The 27,020-nt window shown below is 34.3% G+C and overlaps 1 protein-coding gene across 1 annotated transcript in view; it reads left to right on the top strand.

Annotated features, from left to right (window-relative positions):
* Positions 1 to 27,020, top strand: part of HCN1 (hyperpolarization activated cyclic nucleotide gated potassium channel 1) — a 328,222-nt gene that overhangs the window by 228,974 nt on the left and 72,228 nt on the right. The window contains exon 4 of the mRNA XM_069492480.1: positions 3,093 to 3,311. Within this exon, the coding sequence (XP_069348581.1) occupies positions 3,093 to 3,311 (219 nt within the window). The remainder of the gene's footprint in view (positions 1 to 3,092; positions 3,312 to 27,020) is intronic.

The raw sequence follows: 27,020 nt of genomic DNA, 5'->3' as shown, positions 1-27,020 counted from the left end.
AGCTCTGCCTTGAGGTTTCTGTTGCCCTACTGTGGGACCAGGGAGAGAGACAGGAACCCAGGCCTGCTCTTGTGCCCCAAGTTCAAGTTTTGCCACCACAGCTGTGGGTCACTGCAGGACTGAGGGATGTTCAGATCAGGAGCTCCACACTTGCTTGCTTTCCCTAGAGCTGCCTGGCAGGCTGCTCTGACAGAGAGGGGCATACCTCTTGGTGGCCAGACCATAGTGGAATGGCATTGGCCTGCCTAAGAGTTCTGGTGGACAGCTCAGGACCAGGCTGCCTCTTGCTGTTCCAATTAGCACTTGAACTCAGAAGCCTTAAGGACAGGTCCTTGGGCCTGATCCCATGCTCCCAGGACTGGATCACATCTTTCGGTATATAGAGCAGAGATTTGGGAATTCATCTTGAATGGAGAGAACTGAGAGGAGAGTATGATGTGGATCCATGCTGCAGCACACACGTGGGGCACCCCCTCCCCACAGGAATGACTGGGGCAGCTGCACTTTCTGTCCTAGGTGGGAAGGCTCACAAAATGTGGCATTTCAGCACCTGAGTGTGGTTGACATTTGACTGGCCTGGATCGTTTGGCCTGCGGCTGGCAGCCATATGCTGGAGGGAGATCTGTCGGGTAAGAGGAGTGGGAGCAGAGCAAACCCCATTCCCGCCCACTGGACTGTGAATTCGGGATTCCCACTTACACACAGCAAACAGGTTCTTTGGCATGGTGGGGGCACCTCCACCTGTTTCCAGAGGTTTTCCCCAGCTGCCCGGGAGACCACCCACAACATTTGTTGAGATTGCATTTTCTTCTGCCATTGAGGAGCCTGAACATGGATTTGCCAGACCCAGCTCTGCCAAGTTTCAGCCCCGGATCTGCCTCAGGGATAGTAGAACTCAAGAAGGAGTCCCCTGGAAGTTCCAGGGCCCCGTCCATTGATTGGGACGTTAGAGTGATTCTGATTGACTAGGGCCATGCATAGCTCCCACAAAAACTTTCTTCTGCAAGTACCTCCTACTGGCAGGGAGGTCAATTTATACAGCCCATATCATCATTTGCTGATTCAATTGCATAGGGCTTGGCTGACTCTTACCCTCAAGCTCCACCAACAGGCGGATAGACTAAACTGGACGTCCCAATATAATTCATAGTTAGAAGTAAGTGCACAGGCCTGGGTAAAGAGAGAAGATTCCAGGAACCTGCCCACACACATAGTATACCATCATTACAGCCTGCAAATAACTAGCATTTAAGAAAAACAGCACACTAAGGCTATCCATAACCAAGGAATTCATTCAGAGCCTTGCCCTGTGAAAGTACACAAAAGCAAAGCCAAAGGTCCTTACCCAACATAGGCTACAGTCATACTCTTAAGAGTGGGGGAAAAAGTCCCATATAAACAAAAGAAAACTTAAAAACAAGTAGTGAAATCTTCTCTGATGAGAAGGAATCAGTGAAAGAACTCCAGCAGAATGAAAAAGCAGACTATAGAGACCTGCCCCAAAGCATCACATCAACTATCTAGCAATGGATCCCAACCAAAAAAAAAATACTGAAATGATAGATAAAGAATTCAAAATATGGATTGTAAGGAAGCCCAATGAGATCCAAGAGAAAATGGAAAACCAACTCAAAGAAACAAGAAAACATAATTCAGGACATGAATTCAAAATTCACCAAATGGATATATATATCTCCATTATATGTGCGTATATATTATAATATCTATATATAATATATTATGTTTATATATTATATTATATATACTTATATATATTATATATACTTATATATAATATTCTAAATGTATAATTTATATATAATATATAAATATATATAATTATATATATATTGTATTTTCTATATATATATAGAACCTCTGGAACTAAAATTTTCATTTAGGGAAACACGAAACACAGTGGAAAGTTTTAAACATACACTAAATCAAGCAGAAGAAAAGATTTCAGAGCTTGAAGACAGTCTTTTGAATTAACCCAGTCAGTCTAAAATAAAGAAGAAGGAATCAAAAGAAATGAATGAACTCTTTCAAAAGGGGTTATATAAAATACCCAAATATAAGAATCGGCAGTATCCCTGAAGAGAAGAAGAAAAGGCAAAGCTTGGAAAATCTGTTTGAGAGAATACTTGAGGGAAAGTTGCCTGGTCTTGCTAGAGATTTTGACATATAGATAATAAGAAGTTCAATAAACTCCTGGGAGATTCATTGCAAAAAAGATATAACCAAGGCACATAGTCATGAGACTGGTCAAAGTCAACGTGAAGGAGGGAATGCTATGAGCAATGAGATGAGCACATCAAGTAACTTACAAATGTAAACAAACAAACAAACCTGATGAGACTAATAGCAGACTTCTCAGCAGAAACCCTACATGCCAGAAGGGTTTCGGGCCCAAACTTTATTCTCCTAAAGAGAATAAATTTCTTGCAGGAATTTTATGTACTGCAAAACTAAGTTTCATAAATGAAGGAGAAATAAATCTTTCCCAGGCAAGCTAGCATTAAAATAATCATCTTTAACAGTACTTTTTTCCTGCTTTTTGGACTAGTGGCCCCACATTTTCATTTTGCACTGGTTATCATACATTATGTAAGTTTTGAGTTAAAGGACTTAGAGACAAATTTATCAAAAGAAACTCTTTAAATTTTAATAAAACATAGATAAAATATTACTATATTTTGGCCCATATGCCACATATCTATCTGCTGTAGTTCTCAGCTTGCGAATATACTACTGTTTGATCAGATTGCCTAGAAACTTTAAAATGAACTTATCAGTATTCATTCCTGGCACCGTTATGTGATATACTATTGTCCCCCAAAGAGTTTTAATTTTAAAAACAGCAAACTTAAAACTGACTAGGAGTTGCATGTATTTCTATTTCATCATGGTAGGCAAGATTTGAAATATATCATTTTATTAGAGATTAGTAAGAAGTACATTTGTAAATGCTTCATTAAAAGCACTTTTTCCTGTGCTTGCTATACTATAATGTTTCTGTATACAGGTTGTATTCACTTTTCATTCTGCTACTCTAATGGCTCAGTCAATTATCTTTTTCTCTGATATTCCAGAATGATTCTTGGGGAAAGCAGTATTCATACGCACTCTTCAAAGCTATGAGTCACATGCTGTGCATTGGGTACGGAGCCCAAGCCCCCGTCAGCATGTCTGACCTCTGGATTACCATGCTGAGCATGATTGTCGGGGCCACCTGCTATGCCATGTTTGTCGGCCACGCCACAGCTTTGATCCAGTCTTTGGATTCTTCAAGGCGGCAATATCAAGAGAAGGTAATTTCTTTTATCTCTAACATCTTCAACCAGCTAGTTAGTAAATTGAATTAACTATGTTCAAGCAAACCAAACTCTCTTCCTCTATCAATAATACAATGAGATAAAATGCTTAAAGCAAAAAAAAGCACAATCTGCTTTGATATTTTGAGGTTTCTTAAAGATGATCTTCATAGCTTTTATTTGTTTTTCATTTCTCCCTTGAATAATAAATTAAAAAAATAAATGTGACTTCATACCCACAGACAACATAGTTATGTTTTCAAATGTTTAATGCTGGTATAAGTTGTTATCATGGTTCATTTTCTATCATATTTCAACAGTTAAAATAATATAAACACTTCTCTAGTTTATGTCAGGAAACTGTAGCTGGTTGAGTGGGTACAGGCAGCCATTACAAATGACCTTCTGTGGATCTCCTCATGCTGTAATCATAATTTATATTACAATCTGTATGTTTAGCTGAACATATGTTGCCCTTATATCTAGATAAGTTATCACACCCTCCGGTCTTAAAACTTCATATTAACAGCTGCTAATGTGTATTTTTATGCTCAATGTGCTAATTAAAATGATTGCTGCTCTAAACTTTTCTCAAAAAGAATGAGAAAAAGTATACGTGATGATTTATTCTTTGGACTTTTTTTTTTCATATGCTGAATTACTTTGTTTGGGGCTAAACGTAGGGTAATTGGACAGTACTGATACTCATGACCACACATCAGTAACTTTCTGACAGATAAGTAAGAATGCTTCATAACTGGAGGAATGATGTATAACGTGGGGGCTGTGTGGATCATGACTCTGCGGCATGCACCTTGCCAAAGAGCATTTCTGAAAGTAATAGTTAAAATGGTTCTAGAATACTTTTTTTTTTTTTTTTTTGAGACAGAGTCTCACTCTGTTGCCCAGGCTAGAGTGAGTGCCGTGGCGTCAGCCTAGTTCACAGCAACCTCAAACTCCTGAGCTCAAGCGATCCTCCTGTCTCAGCCTCCCGAGTAGCTGGGACTACAGGCATGTGCCACCATGCCCGGCTAATTTTTTCTATATATATTTTTAGCTGTCCATATAATTTCTTTCTATTTTTAGTAGAGGTGGGGTCTCGCTCTTGCTCAGGCTGGTCTCGAACTCCTGAGCTCAAACGATCCGCCCACCTCGGCCTCCCAGAGTGCTAGGATTACAGGCGTGAGCCACCGCGCCCGGCCGGTTCTAGAATACTTATGGTGAGTGATAGCAGCTTAGACTCACAATTATTTTCAAACAGTCAAAGTTTGTTTGAGTTGTTGTTTTATTTACAGAAATTTTTAAATGTTATGATCACTCAATAGAAGAAAGGAAACCTAGATACTTTCTTTCCCTTGAATGTAATTACACTGCCAACAACTATTACAGCGAGCAAGTTGGTATTTTATTACTGAAGTAATGAAAATATAAACCACCAGGATTTCTTTGAGGTTCGTTTTTAAATAAAGCCTCCAATTAAATTCGAAAGAACAAAGCATAGTAAGGGAAAAGAGACTGGTGAGTTTAACTGAAAATTATATACTCAAAGGAGTGGGGGCTAATTTTATGAGGATTCATGATAAAACTACATGATGATATATCTGATGTTCCTCTTACACTCTTGTTTTTTCCCTTTCAGTTGATGTTGCTTTTAATAAAAAATACTCCTTTCACAACACCTTTTTGTTTCCATCATTGCTGCATTTTGTTAAAAAAAGAAACAAACAGATCTTCAATTTCCAAGATTGCATTGATTAGCAGTGTACTGCTTATTAAATAGATCCACAACTTTTATGTTTTTAGATTTGCTGCAACCACCAAGTTTAACTTGGGAACCCAGTTCATTCAACTATGGAATCATAGATATTTATATGTGAAGATGTTATGATGTTTGCCATAATTCAATTAATTGAATTCTTGATCTTACAAGAGCATGATGAGGGCAAGAACACTGGGATAACCCTTTGTTATTTTCTGACATTCGGAATGATTTAATCAGGAATAGCTTATTAAAAGAATATATATTTTTAAGTCACCAAACCAAATTCTATGAAGGAATTTGATTCTAGAATACTGTATTCATTTTTCAAGTCACTGTAATTCAGGACATGTCTTAAAGACATGTTATTTTTAAAATTTTATTTTTCTGAACAGTATATGTTTAATTTTCAATTTAATCTTATAGCTCTTCATAGTATATGATTGATTTGCAGATTGTTTTGTGATTTGGCCACTTTGGGGTTTTTATCTTGCCTCATTATTATTATTCTTTTATTTAGGTAAAATTCTAAGAATATAAAATTCACCATTAACTATTTTCAAGTGTAGAATTCAATGTCATTCAGTCCATTCACAATGTTCTGCAACCAGCACCTCTGTCTGGTTCCAAGACACTTTCATCACCCCAGAAGGAAGACATTCAGCAGTGGTCCCCATTTCCTCCTCTCCCCAGCTTCAGGGCAACCACTAATCTGCTTTATGTCTATGAATATCCCTCTTCTGGGTGTTTCATATAAATGTAATTAAATAATATATGCCCTTTTCCATGTTTTTGAAGTTCATCCATATTGTACCATGTATCAGTGCTTCATTTCTTTTTATGGTTGATTAATATCACATTGCATACATATATAAGACACATTGTGTTTATTAATATTCCATTGTATGGATATAACATGCTGTGTTTATCCATTCATCAGCTGATGGACATTTGAGTTGTTTCTACCTTTGGCTTTTATAAATAATATTAATATTACTATTAACATTTGTTTACAAGTATTTGTTTGAGTACTTGTTTTCAATTCTTTTGAGTGTATACCTAGAAGACAAATTACTGAATCACATAATAATTCTATGTTTAACTTTTTGAGGAAACACTATTATTCTTGGAATTAATATTTGTCTTTAGGTGTATTAGAACCATCTACCACAAATGCCTTTAAAATTAATATTATTTTCATTTTCATGTACCCAGTAACAACATACTTTTTATGTAAAGAAAGCAAGCTCTAACCAATAGCTTTTATAGTAGATATTCAGAGTGCACTGGTATTCAACCCACCTAATCTGGCTCCAGAATTCACTCTTAGATATAATACTCACTTGTCTCTCTGTCACTCATCATACTCAAGTAAACATACTGATATAATCTAGTCTGTTCCAAGTCATCCAGCCCATTGTTTTATTTTGAAATTTCAGAGTCGTTTAATTCTTCCTTCCTAGGGAACATCTGTCCAATCTTTATCTTCCAATTGTGAGTAGTTCTATCATTCCAAGCAGTAACATAAAGTTCTCTGATTATGTGATCTTTAATTACATAATATACCAAAGCTAACAATCTGACAGGGCTATAGCATTTTCATCATTATTTTCACTGTTGTCATTATCATCACGTTCTCTCTTGACCAGAAAACCTGTGATGATTTTCATACTGTTACATTACAGATTAAACTTTGATTTGAATCACAATTTAAGCTACTGATTTTATGGGTTATTATGTTTTATATACTAGTGCATTTCAGACAGCTAAATTTCCCCTTTCTCTCAAATAAAGTCTCAGACTTTATGGTATAAGAAGGTAAGAAGGGTGGTTTTAAAAATGTGCCTCTCCTGATATTCTGTTCTAGATTACCAAGAAGCTGCATAGCAGTTTCTGTAACTGTTATACCAAACAAGCTCAACTTGGAAATAACCACACACACAATTTTACTTTTTTTTGCAGTTGCCTTTTTAATTTAATCTAGTGAGATTCATTTTTTATGAGCAAATTAAATTCTTCCCCAACTCCACCCAGGGCTTTTGGGGATGGAAGCCAGGAGTGACAAAAGTGGACTTGGCCCGTGGCCTCTCTTCGTTTTCCTGTCATAAGCTTATTAGGAGCTGCTGTTTATCTTCTCCTCAGGTAGAAGACAGAAGGAGAAGATAAAGAGAAGGGAAGAGGTACTTTTAGTGTACCTGGTAGAAATGCTACGCTAGTGTCCCTGGGTGGGTCTGCAGATGATTAAAGCTGGCACTTCCCTTGTGATATCCTTTGAGCTCTTTAGACAAACTCTGTTGAATACTCCTTCACTTTCTTAGATGAGGCCCTAAGAATCTGGCAGTTCATCTTTAGCCATTTCCTGCTGAGCATTCCTTGGTCCACCAGGAGACATTTTTGGACAGGACACAAGAGGCAATGTTGTCTGTCCTGGATGGCTCAGATCCGGTCCACAGAGCAGCACTCGTGCATCTTTCTCTTAGACCTTTTCTCAGAACTCCCCTCCCTCCTCCACCAAACCAGTGAGGAGCCTATAATTAGCCTTCTTTGGCAAGAGTCAGACCCCAATGTCCATAGACTGTATACGTGTTCTCAGTTGTGATTCATACCCTGGACCTGTGTCTCTCAACTATTTGATCTTATTTCTAAGATTTTGGAGTGGATTTCTTGAAGTATTTCTTACAGGTCTAGTGTTAAAAGGTAGCCTTTCCACACTCCTATCCCAAAAGGGATTGGGAAAAAACTCACAGCGGAGAAACTGCTCTCTCAGAAGGAATTTGTTTATTAATCCCATCAGGAAAATTCTCACTCTACCCTCTCATCTCTATATAGCATTGATGAGATTGAGGCCTCCATCAATCATGAGCCTTGGATCACCATTTACAATTGTAAACCTTCATGGAAGACAGACCCTTATGAAAATGGGGTTCTGCTATCTCTCAGATTAGCAGCTCAGTGAACATGAGGCAGAGTCAGTCCCCATCTAACATCCTTCTAAGCCCTTCTTTATCTCATCTCATCTCAAAGCCTCTTCTACAGGTAATGTCAGTAAATATTGTGCATATATAAAAACTATGGCCTGGTCAAATAAGTTTAGAAACATTGATTGGAAGAATGTTATTGAAGTATTTTTGATGTAAATGTGTGCATCACCCTCCATGCCAAACCTGCATGTATTTTAAATTATTAATGTTCAAATGAATAAATCACTGGGAAATACCTATATAGACAAGCTCCCCACAGTGACCATTCTTTTCTTTTTAACTGACATTGGATGGTCACTCTCTTTTCTAGATATACCTTCAGTTCATCTAGCCTTCATGAAATGAAACTGCTTTTAATCACTTTGTTTCTTTTTATTATTGCATCTTACTTCATACATTTGGTCACTTGTGGTGAGCCTACTGTTATTTCTAGCCTTGTCACTCTCCCTTTCCTGTCAAATATACTTATAGCTCTTTCTGTGTGCAATTTTCCCTAGGCAATGGGCAAGAATTTTAGCATAATACACATTATGAATTTAGAGTAAGAGATTTTTCAACTCATGTTGGTATACTTATTATACATCTAAGATTTTTAATTGGAATTTGAATATGACCAAAGAATCACTTTAATTATGTAAGGGAATTATCAATTCCAAATACCTTTAGACACTGAATGGCTTCCTAAAACCAGGAAACCAGCTGCATAAATCCAAGACAGGTGTAGGATGGCTATTTAAATAGCAAAGAACAGTTTAGAATAATTCCTATGATTATTTATAAATAATACTACCATTTAGTTTAAAAAGAAAAAAAAAATGAACAGTTACATTCTGTCTTATAGCCCATCTTCATTACACCCGGAAAATTAATCAGTTGAGTTGCTTAATTTGGTTTAGGATTTTGTAGCACACGGTAATATTTGTCTTCAGAACAGAAGAGTGACTTTGAAGTTATAATCATCTTGACCTTGGAAAATCGTATCAATGGAGTGCTTAAATGAAAAAATTGTTTTGTTACTCTAATTTCCATTTGGATCATTCTAAGGGGAAGTGGTAGCTCTGAAATCCATGTGCTTTAAACAAAATGTTTCACTTGGTTGCCTTTATAATTCATAAATGCTTTCTTTGTTCCTTTACAAATGAGAATGCCAGGAATACAACTCCCACATGATTCCTTAGTAGGAAAATTATATATTGGGCTGCACCATATACTGTTGCTTCCTGGGAACTGAATTTAAAGTACTCTGGTATGTTAAATTGGTATTACTGCCAAATGTTCTCAGGACAGAGAGATCCTAGGACTGGAATCTATGAGATTCTTTTGCAGGAAAATAGAAGTGCAATAACCCTTGGGTTGATTCAATGTAGTCACTTAAGCTGTTAACAAATCAGGCTCTTAGTAGAACAATGATTCTTTCTTTCCATTCTCATATGGGAAAAATAATTTTTAAATTAACTAAATGCTGTTATAAAGATTGGCTAAGTAAAGGGAGGGAGTTTGAGATTGTTAATTCAACTGAAGGGAAATAGAATTTTGACAGTTGTAAATCACTTATACCACTGATTTTTATTTTTTTTTATTTCAGAATATTATTGGGTACAAACGTTTTGGTTACATATAATGCCTTTGTCTCACCCAAACTAGGGCTACCAGTGTTCCCTTCCCCCATACATTGTGCTCCGCATCCACTAGTTCTGAGTTTACCACCCCCTCAAGACCCCTCCCACCTGACCAGCACCCAATGAATATTAATACCATGTGAGTACCTTACTGTTGATCACTTAGTACCAATTTGATGGTGAGTACATGTGTTGCTTGTTTTTCCATTCTTGTGATACTTTGAAGGATGGGCTTAAGCTCTATCCAGGATAATATAAGAGGTACTAGTTCACCATTGTTTTTTGTAGTTGAATAACATTCCATGGTATATATATACCACATTTTATTAATCTCCTCATGTATTGATGGGCACTTGGGTTGTTTCCAGATCTTCACAATTGTGAATTGTGCTGCCATAAACATTTGAGGGCAGATGTCTTCATTATAGAATGTCTTTTTTTCCTTTGAGTAGATGCCTAGTAGTGGGATTGCTGGATTCAATAGTATTTCTATATTTTAGCTCTTTGAGATATCTCTAAATTATTTTCCACAGGGGTTATACTAATTTGCAGTCCCACCAGCAGTGTAAGAGTGTTCCAATCTCTCCACATCCATGCCAGCATTTGCTGTTTTGGGACTTTTTGATAAAGGCCATTCTCACTGGAGTTAGGTGATATCTCATTGTGGTTTTGATTTACATTCCCCTATTATTATTGATGTTGAGCATTTTTTAATATGTTTGCTGGCCATTATTCTGTCTTCTTTTGAAAAGTTTCTGTTCATGTCCTTTGCCCATTTATTGATGGGGTTGTTTGATTTTTTCTTATTGATTTTTTTGAGGTCTATATAGATTCTTGTTATCAGCCCTTTATTGGATGTGTAGAAAGCAAATATTTTCTCCCATTCTGTAGGCTATTTGCTCTAATAATAGTTTCCTTGGCTATGCAGAAGCTTTTTAATTTGATCAGGTTCCATTTATTTATTTTTGTTGCTACTGTGATTGCTTTGGGTGTCTTCCTCATAAATTCTTTGCCTAGGCCAATGTCTATAAGAGTTTTCCCAACATTTTCTTTTAGAATTCTTAAAGTTTCACATCTTAGGTTTAAGACTGTTATCCATCATGAGTTGATTTTTATGAGAGTTGAGAGGTGGGGATCCAGTTTCAATCTTCTGCATGTGGTTATCCAGTTTTCCCAGCACTATTTATTGAATAGCGATTCTTTTCATCAATGTATATTTTTGTCTGCTTTGTTGAAGGTTAGATAACAGTATGAGGATGTTTTATATCTGTATTCTCAGTCCTGTTCCAAAGGTCTATATCTCTGAAATCTAGAAAAACAGTTCTGTGTTTCGTATGGAACCAAAGAAGACCCCATATAGCCAAAGCAATCTTAAGCGAAAAGAACAAATTTGGAGGCATCAGTCTACCAGACTTCAAGCTTTACTACAGGATTATAGTAGCCAAAACAGCACGGTACTGGTATACCACTAATTTTTAAATCTTTATATGTTGGTATATCCCACTGAGGGATATGGCATCCCATTTACATCAGTGATAATTTCTCTACCAATACTCTATGTTACAGGCTGAAGTGCCCCACTTATGCAGTGTAGGATCCACAGTTTCAGAACTGTGCAAAGTGCGAAAGATTTGTCCTCACTAAACCTTCATTTAGTTTTTTGCAGTTTACCTTTATCAATTATAGCACATGTGACTTTCTTGTAATGCCTCTGAAGTAGGATTGCATTTTCTATTTTCTTTTATTAATTGATCTATGGATTTGATTTACAAGAAATGCTTGAATTTTTATTTGAATTTACTCCCCAAAGTTCTCTTTCAATTTTTTTTCCTTTTATTGTATTTGTGTCCCTTATATATTATAAGATATAAACACTCTGTTAATCACTCTCACAGAAAAGAAGGTGGTGGCCAGGGAGTCACTATAAAAACCCATGGTGCACAAGACTCACCCTGCATGAAACTTGCATTTATTTAGCCAGATCACTGGGATGTATTGGAAATGGGCCTTGAAGAACGCAGAGGAAATCATCAGGCAGAGATAGTTATCATGGAAGAAATGTCCCAGAAAAGAGCCCTAATTTTTAGAGGATTCCCAACAGACAAGAAGAAAGTGTGCAAAAGTTCAGAGATGAAAATGTGTGGGGACTATTAAATCGCCTAATTGAATGAAGCAAAAGATACCTTGCTGTGGAAAGTATAAAATAATCCTGGGTTATAGTTCACCTAAGAATAGTTTTGAATGGTGGAATGATAAGGTTGTACATTAGGAAAATGATGTCAAGACAAGAAGAGAACACAGAGAGACACTCCTAACATTCCATGGATGGAACTTAATTATGTTGCTACTCCAGGAGGCTGAGAAATTTAGTCTGGCTAAACAGCTTTGTGAGCAGCTAAGAATTCTATCCATAAGAAAGAAGCAGAAAACAGATTTAGGTAGGTAACTAGTGATCTCTGCCACAGATATAAGAACAAAGATGAGGAAGCAGGAAAATGATTATTATTTCCTAGGAAATTGATATACTTTGAATAGGATATGGAGTACTTGAGAAAGTAGATATAAGACCTAAAGTCATTTCTGTTTTGTTTGGTAAGCAATGGAGAATCACTGAGACTTTGAATTACAGTAGTCCTCCCCCTTATCCAAGGTTTCACTTTCCAATGTTTCAGTTACCTGAGGTCAATTACAGTCTGAAAATACTAACTGGAAAATTGCATAAATAAACATTCACAAAACTTTTATAATAGTATATTGCTATAATTATTCCACTTTATTATTAATATTAGTTATCATTGTTAATCTCTTACTGTGCCTAATTTATAAAATAAACTTTATCATAGGTATGTATATATGGGAAAAATCACAGGATATATAGGATCCAATACCATCCACAGTTTTACACATCCCCTGGGAGGTCTTGGAACATATACCCCTTGGATAAGAAGGGACCACAGAATATGGCCTGACTCTAAGAATATAGATGATAGAAAATGTGGAGGTATGCAGCACAACAGTTGATGGGGGAATAAAATGTAGAGCAGAACTTAGAGCTTCCATTAAGCCATCTGTTAGTAAACTTGGAATGCATTATCTAGAATGCTCTAATCCACTGTGTCTTCTCTACCAGGAGTAATGAAGTGCTTTAAAAATAAAGCATCAGTGGAATGCATTCTCTTTACTAACAAAGATATCTCTGTTATTTAAAAATCTAGTATATATTAATAAAAAATTTATGTACCAATAATTTTATTTCCCCTGCATTTTCATTTGTGATCTGATAATTTATTCTGAATCATGAACATGGATTTTCTCTGTCACTGTCAATGTAAGGCAATTTGTATAAAAAAAAATTATACTATATGTGTTATAAATGGTACTATAATTTACTTTCTGAAGTCAGAATTTTTTCTATGAAGAACATATGAAATTAGATAATAACTCATGAATTTTGAACTGAATATATTAATGGCATGAATTTAAAATACAAATTAAAAATTTCGGATACACAAATGAAACAAATTTAAACCACTTTGAGACAAAATATTTTCAACATTTTATTCTGACTATACCAATATTTTACTTAAAGGGTACAAACGTGTTCAGATAATATAAAAAATTATTATATTCCACATTTATTGCTTAAGCTTTTCAAGTAAAATTATCTTAGAATAGTATATTCATTTTAAAAAATTTCTTCCTATCCTCCTACTTCATTAAGTTATTATTAAAATTAATGCTTATATGGTCTTTGTTTTTGCTTCTGTTTATGTGGTAAATCACATTTATTGATTTATATGTGTTGAAGCATCCTTTCATCCCTGGGATGAAGCCCACTTGGTCATGGTGGAATATTTTTTTGATATGCTGTTAAATTCAGTTTGCTAGTATTTTATTGAGGATTTTTGCATCTATATTCATAAGGGATATTGGTCTGTAGTTTTCTTTTTTTGCTGTGTCCTTTCCTGGCTTTGGTATTAAGGTGATACTGGCTTCATAGAATGAGTTGGGCAGGATTCCTTCCACCTCAATGTTATGGAATAATTTCTGAAATATCGGTACCAGCTCTTCTTTGTACGTCTGGTGAAATATGGCTGTGAATCCATCTGGTCCAGGGCTTTGTTGTTGTTGTTAAAAGATTTTTTATTACAGCTTCAATCTCATTGTTTGTTATTGGTCTGTTCAAGAGTTCTATTTTTTCCTGATTGAGTCCTGGGAGATTGTGTGTTTCCAGGAATTTGTACATTTCCTCTATGTTTCTGAGTTTATGTGCGTAGAGATTTTCATAGTATTCATGGATGATATTTTGTATTTCTGTGATGTCAGTTGTAATATCTCCTTTATCATTTCTGATTGAGCTTATTTGGCTCCTTTCTCTTCTATTCCTGTTTACCAAGAGATCTATCAATTTTGTTGATCTTTTCAAAGAGCCAACTTTTTTTTTCATTGAGGCTTTGTATTTTTTTGTTTATTTGTTTGTTTATTTTCCATTTCATTTAGTTCCACTCAGACCTTAGTTATTTCTTTTCTTCCCTTGGTTCTGAGGTTTGGTCTGCTCTTCTTTTTCTAGTTCCTTGGGACATTTTATTACATAGTTAATTTGTGATATTTCTGTCTTTTTGATGTAGGCATTTAAGAGTTTGAATTTTCCCCTTAGGACTACTTTTGCTGAATCCCATAGATTTTGGTAACTTGTGTCCCCTTTGTCATTCAGTTTGAGGGATCTTTTCATTTCCATCTTAATTTCATTATTGACCCAATATACATTCATGATTTGTTTAACTTTCATCACTTTATGTAGAATTGAGTGTTTCTCTTGGACTTGATTTCTAGTTTTATTCCACTGTGGTCTGAGAAGATACATGGTATGATCTCTATTTTTTTTTAATTTGTTGAGACATGTTTTGTGGTCTGAGATATGATCAATCTTGGAGAATGCTCCATGTGCTGATGAGAAGAATGTATATTCAGTAGTGTTTGGGTAAAATGTTCTACAAATGTCTGTTAGGCCCAATTGTTCTAAAGTGCCTTTTAAGTACAGTGTTTCTTTATGTATATAGATCTATCTGTCTAGTTCTGTCAGTGTGGTATTGAAGTTCCCACAAATTATAATGCTGCAGTTTATCCCTTTGCTTAGATCTAGTATGTTTTGCTTTATGAATCTGAATGCTCCTGTGTTAGGTGCATAAACATTTAAGATTATTATGTCTTCTTGTTGACTTGCTCCCTTTGCCATTATATAATGACCATCTTTGTCTTTCTTTACTATTGTTGATTTAAAGTCAATTTTATCTAATATGAGAATGGCTACACTTGTTTTCTTTTGGTTTCCATTTACATGGAATATTGCATGGAATATCCCTTCACCTTGAGTCTATATGAGTCCTTGTGGGTTAGATGTGTTTCCTAGAGACAGCAAATATTTGGGTTGTATTTTTTCTTCCATTCAGCAAGCCTGTGCCTCTTGAGTGGTGCATTCAGAGCATTCATGTTGATTGATAGAATTGACATATGGGATGTTCTTTTCATCCTGTTGGGTAGTACCTTATTATTTTTTTTCTTTTTTTACCTCTTGTGCTTTTGTTTTATATGAGCTCTGAGCTTTAACTTTGGGATAGTTTTACTCTGGTGGGTGTCGGGCATCTATTGTGCTGATCTGGGTATAATGCAGTTCTGAGTATTTCCTGCAGAGCAGGTCTGGTCTTAGCAAATTCCCTCAGTGTTTGCTTATCTTGAAAAGTCTTTATTTCTCCTTCATATGTGAAACTTAGTTTTGTGGGATACAACTAAATTTTTGAAAGCTACTCAAGCAATTGGGGAAAAGCCTGTATTAAAGTACTTACAATTGGCATATTTAATACAAAATGATATTAAATTTCAGTATTAGAGTTTTATTAAGTGATATTTAGACAGGATTCAAGATTTCTATTAAATAATTCAAATAAACTGTTTCAAGTTTTTCCTCCAATGAAATCATAAAATACTGAATTCCATTTTAATGCGAGATGAAATTTTATTAAATTTTTAAGTGATGGGCTGATCTTGAGAATGCTGAATCTTTTTTAGTTGTTTACAGAAATATTTTGCATCTTTGGAGTTCAGATTGCTGGTAATAATGACTCCCTATACTAAGCTCCACCCTGAACTTAGTGGAAAAGCAACATGGTGGAAGGAGATAGAGAGCTGCCATAGGTAGATGTGCAGAGAGGAATAAGGAGAAACAGAAAAAAGAAATTAAAAGCCAGAGAAGAAATAGAAAAATGATAAGTACAGTATTCATCAACTAAAAAGTCAGCACCACTGTGGCAAATGCAAAGTAGGACTCTGCCAGGTAGCTTTCAATGGTTTAGATCAGGCTCTGGTTGAAGGTCTCCTGTCCTCATCTGTCCACCACCACTAAATTTTGATCAACTTGTAAAATGTTTTTTTTTTAATATAATGAGAGTTTCTTCTGTTTTGGTAGCATCTGGCAGAAGGATTTTAGAGCTGACATGGTCCTAGAGACTTGAGAAGATTGGATCACACATGCTGTAAGAAGGGAAGAGGCTCTGAATCACAGAATAGCTGTGGCTAGCCAAGAATGTGACCATTCCCAAACAGGCGTGTGGCACTCAAATAGAATGTAATTATGGAATTTTGTTTGCCAGTTCACTCAAACTTACTTTTCATTTTTAATTGCATTTACCATTTAATTCCTCAAAAATTTTCACTAGATTTTTAAAGTATTTAAAAACAAACAGGAATTTTAATAACCCTGAAACGTACCTTATAAAGGTGGTAAATATTGTGTAAAATATCAAGAAAATTTACAATAGATTTACAGAAAATTTACAAAAGATTTGATTATACTGAAATATGTTGTAATGTCTTTAAGGAGTAAAATGGTAAAAGCCTTAATTTCCTGGAAGTTTTCCTTATTGGAACACTGTTCCCTGATTGGATGACTCATTCTTCCTGGCTTCTTGGCAATAATATTATAGCCTCCCAGTCACGTAAGCCTCAGGAAGTTATATGCTGGAGAAATTACAAAATTTAAGAAAGTAAATTTACAAATTAATTATCTCTTTTTATAAAAAGAAATCAGATAACTAGCTTCTAAAATTCAAAAAAATACTCTTTATGTTGTTGCAGCAGTAATCCCTTCTTTCAGCAATGTGAACAATCTAGCATAAGGAATATTAGATCAGCATAGTTATTAAAATATAAAATATCACCGCATTATCATGTCAGTTTTAGATATTAACTGGAAGCTAAATTCACACAATGTCAAATAATCAGATCAAAGGAAATAGAATTCTGCGTATGAGTGTGCATGGAACTCACCAATATTAGAACACATATAAATTTTAAATTGCTAAATTATCATCCAGATAATTAATGCTATGTAGACAACATTAACAGAAATATTCTCTTAGTTTATAAGCTGCCTAGTTAATTTTTTTGTTTTGTTTTGATGTTTCTGGTACTGGAAAGAATGAAGATTTTCCTGTTTAGGATTCTTATTATGATTTTACTCCTAATTAATTCACATTTTAGAGATAAAAATCCTGAGATAGAGAAAGATTAAACCATATTCCACATTTATACTAACTAGTAAAGTGGCAAAGATACAAAACAGCATTCTGATTTTCCAACCCAATGTGCTATTGAGAAATGCCTAGATAACTAATGAGTTTAAAATTTTCAGAAGTACTTTGTAGATCAGCCTTTGCATTTGTCTTCGAACTTCCAAAAATAGACCATAACATCCAAAGAAGACCTCACTGTGAGCTAGAATTGTTATTCTAAGATTGTGCCATCTGTATAAATAATTTTATTTAAGAAAGAGTAAACATTTGATGAATAGATGAATAAATTCTCTGCTGTGTTTAGTAAACTAGAGTATTAAGCAAGCAATGTATCCAAATATAAATAACCTCAGGCTTAAAAGGTTATGTTTTGCAGTGCTGTTTATGTGCTTTTGACTATATAAACAGTGAATTTACACTATAGAATATCAATTTTCATCACTTTTATTAACTTAAAATAGTATATCACAGATTTCATGTTGTTCGAAAGTTTTTCTTTGAAGTATTTAATGTAATATAGACATCATTTAGATATCTGTGCAGTTTGTTATCTTATTACATTCAACCATCAGATGTGTACATAAAACTTTTATTTACTTGGAATGTAATGTTCTTGGCATCGCAAGCAGCTTTACTAAATAGCTAATACTACATGGAGATCTGAAGGGACACATGAGTGTATACTGTGGCTGTTAAGCTTTGATTATTACAACTGCCCCAGAAAACTCTTGGAGGAATTATGTTTTTCTATTAATAGATAATTTGTGGCCACAATGTATTATAAAACTTTTTGAAAGATACGGAGCATTTCACTGTTTTAGAATATAAATAAATGCAATAAATTCAAGGGGTTTTGCTAGCAACTTCTTACTTGTTTCTCAGATGATGCATAAGTTCAATTTTGTTTTTCTGGAGCAGAAGGGTATAGAAATACTACCTTGGTGTACAAAAAAAAAAAGAGAGAATCTTTCAATTTTACTATTATAATGTTGCTAGAAAATTTAACATTTTTTGACATTATCTGGAAATAACCCAAGTTATCTTACATGGTTGAAAGTTAATGATTTCTTATTTCTTCATGGAATTTAAATATAGTTGTACATTTTGAAATTATGTACTCATGTTTTAAAATTACAATTGTTTTCTCAGGAGTATTAGTATAAATAGTTACAATAATTTAAAAGAAGAAATGATAGCAATAAAACATATTAAAGCTATCATATATTTGAGAATATGTACATTGTATTTTTATTATAAAAATGTCACTTGAATCAGTTATTGTAATGGAAAATGCAGTCTTCGGTATCAGACTGAATAGAATTTGAATCACAGTTCTTCTCCATAACTGCATGACCACAGCAAGTCTTATAATCCCTTCAGATTCATTTTCCTAATCTCTAAAAGTGAATTAACTATTTTGACCTGATAAGACATTACAAACTAAATGATATGGTTAGCAAAATCCCCACCTAGAGAAAATGGTCATTCTGTGGTAGCTATATTTTCCCAGATTTTCCATTCCCTACATTGCAACAAATTTCCCCATTTTGTCATAACAATTGTTTAAATGGGTGAGTGTAGCGTTAGGTATATTTATCATTCCATAATTGTACCCTTATTTCATCTGAAATAACATTCAGAAAGGGAAACACACTTTCTAAGGTGTACAGTTGATTTTTCTTATTTAAGTAGTTTATTAGATTCATTAATTCATCAAATATTATTGAGGGCTTATAGTGTTTCAGACACTGAAGTGTTTTCTAAAAATAAGATATGGATGATACAGATATGACCACCATCTTCATGTAGAATACAGGTTAATGGGGAGAAATAAAAAATCATCAGTTAATAAATCAATCAAAAATTAAAAGGAAGCAAATAATCAAACATATATCTGTGTGTGATATAAATAGTACATATTGTGATGAAAATGTTTGAGGAGCTTATATAGAGAAAGAGAATTACCCAATTAATTCATATATTAATTCAGTCATTCATCAAATACATACAGAACCTTCTATTTGTCAGGCACTTTTTTAGGTACCAAAGTTTCCACAATAAACATGATATATGTATTTTCTTATGGAGCCTACAGTGTAGACAGATAATAAACGTTAAAAAAAATGTAAGTAAGATGCTTTCAGATGGTGGAAAGTGGTCTAAAGAAAATAAAACAAAGTAATGATACAGAGAATGACTTTGTGGGGGAAGTCACAGGGGAAGAAGTTACTCTAAGAGGAGGATCAGCTGCGGAAGCCCTTCCGGGTGAAGTGACATGTACACTGAGACAGAATCCATCTGGAGAAACATGGTTTTCTATCAGAAAGGAGAGAAAGCACAAACCTGCTGAGATGGGAAGAGCCTAACTTACTCTAACAATTCAAAGTCCGTAAGGTCAGAGAGAGCAAGGGGGACAAAGGTTGGATGGTAGGATTCAGGCTCAGAGAAGGAGACAGGCCAGATCAGGAAGAGCTGCTTGCACATGATGAGAAATTGTAATTTCAGTGGCAAGCCATTGGAAAGGTGTAAACAGGAGAATGATATGATTTGCTTTTTTTGAACACATTGGCTCTTGTATGGGGTATAGGTCCAACTTGGGACTTGGGACAGGAATGGAAGCAACAGAATCAGATAAAAGACCACAGAAAGATACTATGTCTGGGCTAGAGAGATGGCATGGTCATAGCAAGGATTAGTAAAGCCTGAGGTATGTATAGAAAGGAGAGGTGACAGGACTTGCTGGAATGATGGTATAGATGTGAGAGGATTATGGACAGATGATGAATCTGGGAAAGGCCTCTTTAGCAAGGTGACACTGAACCTAGCCCTGAAAGATGAGATGGAGCTGCCCATACAAAGAGTAGGGAACAGGGAATGTCACATGGGGAGGGATTATTATTATGAAGAGAATAGCTTTAGGTTTATGAGAGCTTTGAGAGAAACTTTTAACTTCAGTTCTGTCTCAAATTTCTGATGAACATGTCTTTGTAATATACAATTCATCTATATATATAGGATGTAGTAGAAAGTAAAAAAATTCACTAGGCCTTAATGTGTCCATAATGATAGGAGGGCACCCTAGAATCTAAGTTTGGGATAGAAACTTATCTGAAATTGTTTCCCTATGTTGTAGAATAGGTTTCTGCTAGTTCTGAGAATTTCTCAGTGATTTTTTGGGAAAATGTTAAATTTTCTTCATAGGTATCATGTTTTACAGGGCATATACCTTAATATATCTATTAATAGGGTATGTTTTTCACTGCTACACCTGCTAGTTCTATAATCATTATGGAGATTCTTACATAAATTAATTTTAAGAAACTATATAAGAAATCTAGCTTTGTTCCTTGAAAAGAGCTCTGCAATATTATAAAAACTCTCCTCTAATGGAAAACTCTATGTGATTCAGTGTAGCTGAAGATAGCTGCTAATAATTACTGTGCTCACCAGCACACTTATCTTGACTGTGACATTTTCTCTAGAAAAGGAAATAACATTTAATATTTTCTAGTTTTACATAGAGTAAGGGAACTAACCTCATTTGAACAAGCAACAGGATGTCTTACTCTCTTTGTGCCAGGAAGTTTCCTGTCTTGTAAGTAATAAAAGGATTTCCTCATAGACCTTTGCCAAAAAAATAGAATATTACTACATCTATAGTATTCAACGGAAGGTGCAGTTGTGACAAAAAGCACAAAATGTACAAGGAATTAATAGGTGTCATCTTAGGTGTGCAGGCCATGAAATCTTATGTTTTTTAGTTTTTCCAATTTTTGCAGTAAAATATAAATAATAAAAACTTCATCATTTTAACCATTTTTTCTGTTGAAAAATGTACACATGTTTATCATATAAACACATTTAAATATCCAGAAGTAGGCAATTTTGAGCACTAATATCCCCATAGTCAAATTTCCTATATCATTTAAGTTCTCCCAGAATGTTTTCTCAGCATACACTAGATATCCATTAGAATATGCAGAGAATAATGGTGTTACGGTTTGAATGAATGTGTCCCTCCAAAATTCATATTGAAACTTAATCCCCAAGGTGGTGATATTAAGAGGTGGGTCCTTTTGAGAAGTGATTAAATCATGAGGGCTCAGCCCTTGTGATTGAGATTAATACCCTTACAAAATAGGCTTCAGGGAGTTGCCTGTCCTTTTTGCTGTTATTATTATCTTTCTGTATCAAGTAGTAGTTGAATAAATCACAGATATGTCAATTAAAAATGAAATCTAAGATTATGTTCTATAATGTTATCCAAGCCCCTTGTTACATTTTCCTTGGAAATATTTATTAGATCTTCATGGATCATATATAGAATTATGATAATCATGATGCTTTATTTTTATTCTTTTTTTGAGAAGGTACATAGAAATATATAATGTTTCATAAAATATTTATGAAAATCAGGAAATACATTGTTTCTTTGGATTAATTATAGAAATAAAAGTTTATTTACGGTATGCCGTTATGTTGGACATTACCCAGGCCATTCCTCTTTATTTCTTTTATGTGGTTTCAAACATACAAAAGCTAAAATTGCTAAATTTAAGTATTGCTTTCAGGTAAAAAAAAATACTTCTTAGACATTGGTATTTCTTAGATACCATTTAGAGATTAAGTAAAGTGAAAATGTCCCAAGTAATTTTCAGACTAAGAGAAGATTATCATAGAAAAGTACACATGAGAGAAAAAACAAATGCCAGTGACTCAACATTGTAAAATTAATCAATGAATGGTTGGATCGATAGATAGAGGGATGGACAAGAATTACTTATAGACCTCATTCTGGAGAGAAGGGTACTTAAGTTCACAATTAGAGCTAGAGAATATATCCTGTTGTTGCCTGGCTCCAGCCACAACTTCAAACTCAGAGGGAACACATACTGTTGCTCCAAAAGGGAATAGTTCTCCCCTTCTGGGCACATTTTCTAAATGCCTCTTTCTCTAAAGTTGTGAAGAAAATTGATGCTCTTGTTTATTAATTATTATAGTTAATGAGGATATAAAATTTGACCCAAGAATTAATAAGAGCCAAAGAATAGCAAAACATGGTGAATGGTAGTATGTCATGGGGATAATGAGAAGGAATGCACATTAGAAATTCAGAGACCTGGTTTTATTACTGACATTTACTAACTAGATATAAACCTTGTGGAGGTAAATTTGCCACTTCTGGCTTCTTTTCCTCATCTGTGAAATGAGAAGATTGGAAATAATTATCTCTGTGGTGCCCGCCAGCTCTTAATGTCTCTTTTCTATACTAAATACATGTTAATCTCCCTTGGACCATCTGAAGCACACTTTAAATGTCTTTTGGGTCATTCTTGTACACATAATTCATGATTGCATAGTACTGGCTGGGGATATAGGGTAAGGAGATCCCTGTTCTTAAAATTATCTTACTCCTTTTATTTTATATAAATGAATTTCAGGGCTTATGCCAATAATTATTTCTAAGATTAAATATCAACTTCTATATAGCCCTCTTAGGGAATTTTCTTCTACTAGCTTTGGATTTGAGCTACAACCTGGTTTGTTTTGGCATTACATATTTATAGTAACACCTAATCTCACAGCTACTTGACTTCTAACAATCTCAAGTAGGTCAGGCACAAAGCCAGAAATAATTAAGCTAAAACACTCCTGAGTTTTAGGGAAATAGGTGTCAACATGTAGGTAGAAAGTGGGTTTGCATTTTTTGGCTTCTCAAATATGTAATATTTCTTTAACTGGTTTTACCAAAAGCCATTAACTTTGTTCTAGGTTAGTTTGAACAGGCAGTCTGTCAACTAAGGCTGTAAAGATTAGGTTGCAGGCGAATGTGTGCAAAATAGACCCCTAATGTTTGGAAAGTTATGGTATTTAATAAAATAGATCAGATCACAAAAAAGGAGCTAAAGAAGCACCAGCAGCAATAGGCAAGGGAAATTTAGTGGAGAAGCCAACACTCTAAATATCTTGTGAGCCTATGGGATGAGAAATAAAGTTAAGCAGAAGCACTAGGAGAAAGCAACCCAGAAATATGGAATAATCCAAGCAGTAACTACTGAACTATATATAGTATAAAAGGGTTGTTCATAAGGATTGTCATGAATCATCAAGAACAATTTAAATTCTGTTCAATATGTTCTATTTTCTGTGGTCATGAAGTAGAAGGTATATGAGTGATTTAGAATCCAAGAGTTCTAAAGCTGCAAGAAATGTTGGAGTTAGGGAATGCAGATCTCCAGCACTGAGACCTCTGGGGAGACAAAGAAATATGATTTCCCAGTTTATTTAAAATTTTAATATGTTTACACAATTAATTTCTTATTCTTTCGTATTTGAACTTCTTTCACTATTATTTCACTGATGCCCATGTTTGTGCCATTGCACAACAATTAGAAGTTGTTTGTAATTAAGGTGGTCATAATTGAGGAAGCTAACATTTATTTAGTACTGCTCTATGTCACATTACATTTAATCCTTAAATGTAGTATTTTTAACTACAGTTATAACATTTTCTGAAATGGAAGAATATAAGAACAAGGGAGTCAAATTACTAGTTCCAGTGATGTAATGCAAAAACAACAGAACTGAAATTTTTCTTCAAATCTCTGCCTCCAAAGGACATGTTCTTTCCAACATATGCTGCCTCTCCTGCTAAAAATCTTAAAGAGGAGTATGGATAGTGGCATCATCCTCAGTCCATAGAAAAACATTTCTTCCTCATATTTTACAAGGCAAGAAAAGTTCAGAAGTCATTTTTTAAATGAACACACTTGTTTTTATCATTAATGGTTAACAAATGCACAAAATTTCAAATAGCTATGAGCAGAAGAATGGGAATTAGATTAACGGCCGATGAGAAAGCATATAACTAGCTTGAAATCTTAGGCCCTTCGAGTGATCCCTCACATCTGCATTGATTACTGGCTTCTACCATTTTTCTTGATCAATGGTTACCCATTTTTTCTTGAGCACTTTTCTGAAGGTTACAATTTCACAAGACACACATGTTAATCTCATGAATGGCAAGCCTTCTATTATCTGGCACCTGTCTCTCTATAGTTGCTAGCCACTTTTTGTAGTTCTTCCTGGTGCAGTAAATCTAAGTCAAACCCTTTCTTTTAATTGCTTTCTTGCCCAGGATACAATTCTAAGTTTTCTCAAGTCTTCATATGCCATGTATTCCCAATACAACAAACTCCTGGTTGAATTCTTATTCTAGACCAGTGGTTCTCAAACTGGGGTGAATATTGGAATTACCTGGAAGCCTATAAGTAATAATAATGTCAAAGAGTCACAGCAGATTTTCAGTTTTTTTGTTTTTTACCAATATACAACAGTTAATACACAGAAAAATGGGCATATGATCTGTGTTTATAGAACATTGTTCAGAATCCCAGCGATGCAGTGAAATTACTATATGGCCTTAAGCATGTGATTTCCAATCTGTGGGTCTCAAGATCTTCATGAAGATATAAACATAATTATATCTGTCCTGATTCATGGAGTAGTTGGGAAGATCAAATGTCCTTTGTAAACTTTAAATCATCATACAGATGTTATCATTACTATTAATATCATCCATTAAATTTTCAAAGATTGCTTTTCAAAATTCTCATTGCCCACATCTCTGCTTACCCAGTATATTAATATTCTCCAACATCTGTAGCCTTTTCTTCCTTTTGTAGATTTGAGATTTTTTTCCTCTTCATTACTTATCCCAGAAAATAAAACCATAAAACTCCTCAAAAATATACATATTTATGGAAAGTCAACAAAAAGAATGAAAAGGAGAATTCAAATTATTTAATATTCCATTTGGTTATCATCACCATACTACACTTTATTTCTTTTAGACTAAATACACATGAAACAATATTTATCTTCAGCATTTTTATGTGTTTTGTGTTTAGCTAAGAGTAAAAGCACCATTCTTCAATCAAGGGAAAATTTTCTGTTCTTTGCTCTATCACTAGTAAGCTGTGTGGCCCTATGGAAATGTAGAGAAAGTAATTGGAAAAGAATAAAGAGGCACACAAATGTAATGTATGGTAAATATCAATTGGATTTAGGGAAAAATAATTCATAATTATATAAAACTTCAAACATCAAGGAAAAAAACTCTATGTAGGTTTTACTACTTACACATTTGGGTTATATTTTCATTTATAATCTCCTAGCTATTTCTTCTTTCTCTTTCAAAAATTTGATTCTAAGTTTCAGAAGAGCTATGAAACAGGTGTATATACATCATTTCCTAATGTGACCTATATCAGTACGTTGAATATGTGCTAAGTGTTTTCTGAAGCACTAAAAAATACACTTCAGAAAATATTGTACTGGGATGTTACTTTTAAGTCAGGAAGATTGGGAGTACCTAATGGGTCAGGTTTTTCAGTTAACGTCTTTATATCCTCAGGTTTTGGTTTTTTTTTTTTTTTTTTTTACACTACCTCTTTCTTATACTTAATAATATTGGAGAAATATATTTATTATTAATCAAATGTGGTAAAAATAGTTGGTTGTTTCGTATACAGTTGTCTATTTGAAGACCCAAAACAGCCTTGTGTTTTTCATATTGCAGTATTTTAACATACTCCACTAACAGTGAAATAAAGCCATGGTGTTATATTTTCAAAGGAAATATGAATCTTATATCATTATCATTTTCCCATTAAAAATTAATTAAGTTTTTCAGAACTTCACCCAATGTAAGTAAAATTCTAGTGAAACATCAAGTAGCACATTATATTTTGCTGCTGCCATTGTTGTTATTGTTGTTACAAACTTGAAATCTTGATTTAACAAAATACAGAGCTAAAATTATTTATTCCTGGAGGTTTTCTTGCCCCTTAGGTGTCTTAGAATAGCTTGAACTGTAATTAAATTTTTTATATTCATGATCCAGAATGATCAATTAAGTCAATGATTTTCACACTTCTTTACCAAGTAAAACTAAAATGCAGAGAAATTTAAGCACTTATACTGGGGTGTTTGGGGGTATAGACTAAACTTACTTGTCTTAATCTGAAAAATTTATTTGAAAGTTCAATTTTATAGCATATTCCATAATTTGTATTATTTTTGTAGAGAAATATATTTTTTATATTTAAAGGCTTAATATAAGGCTTTAAATTTCTTACCATTGAGGAAAATTGATGATGCAGACAGATATGATATATCTATTCCTGTCTTTTCTGATAATCTTGTACTCTCCCTGTATTCCAAGCTTAAGAGTACCAATCAGATGGAGCTGAGTGAGCAAGGAGGATAGTAATAGGATAGGCAACAAAAGGCTGTGTCTCAAATGCTTATCTAGGTCATTGCAGGTTTTTGCTTTCATTCTAAGACTGAGATATCTGGGAGGTTTAAACAAAGGTATGCAATGGTTAGGTTTACATTTTAAAAGGTTAATACTGATAACTAAGTTAAGAATAATTATGAGCAGTCAACAGTAGAAACAAAGAGACCAGTTAGAAGGCTACTATAATAATCCACATAAAAGGCAATGATGAATTGGGCTAAGTCTGTAGCAATAGAAATGAATAGGTGGACATGTTGAAAAAGGAGATCTAGTAATATTATTCAGAAATAAAAAAGGAAAAAAGTTTTCTTCTGATATATGCAACAACATGAGTGTATCCAGGAAACATAATGCTTAGTGAAAAAAAAGCCAGAACAAAATAATGAATATTATATGTTCTATTTATGTAAAATTCTAGAACAGGAAAAATAAGAGTGACAGAAAACAGATCAGTGGTTTCCTGGGATCGGAGATGGAG

Source organism: Eulemur rufifrons, chromosome 17 (assembly GCF_041146395.1).
Source record: "Eulemur rufifrons isolate Redbay chromosome 17, OSU_ERuf_1, whole genome shotgun sequence".
Taxonomy (NCBI): Eukaryota; Metazoa; Chordata; class Mammalia; order Primates; family Lemuridae; genus Eulemur; species Eulemur rufifrons.
This window is presented reverse-complemented; position numbering and strand designations above follow the sequence as displayed.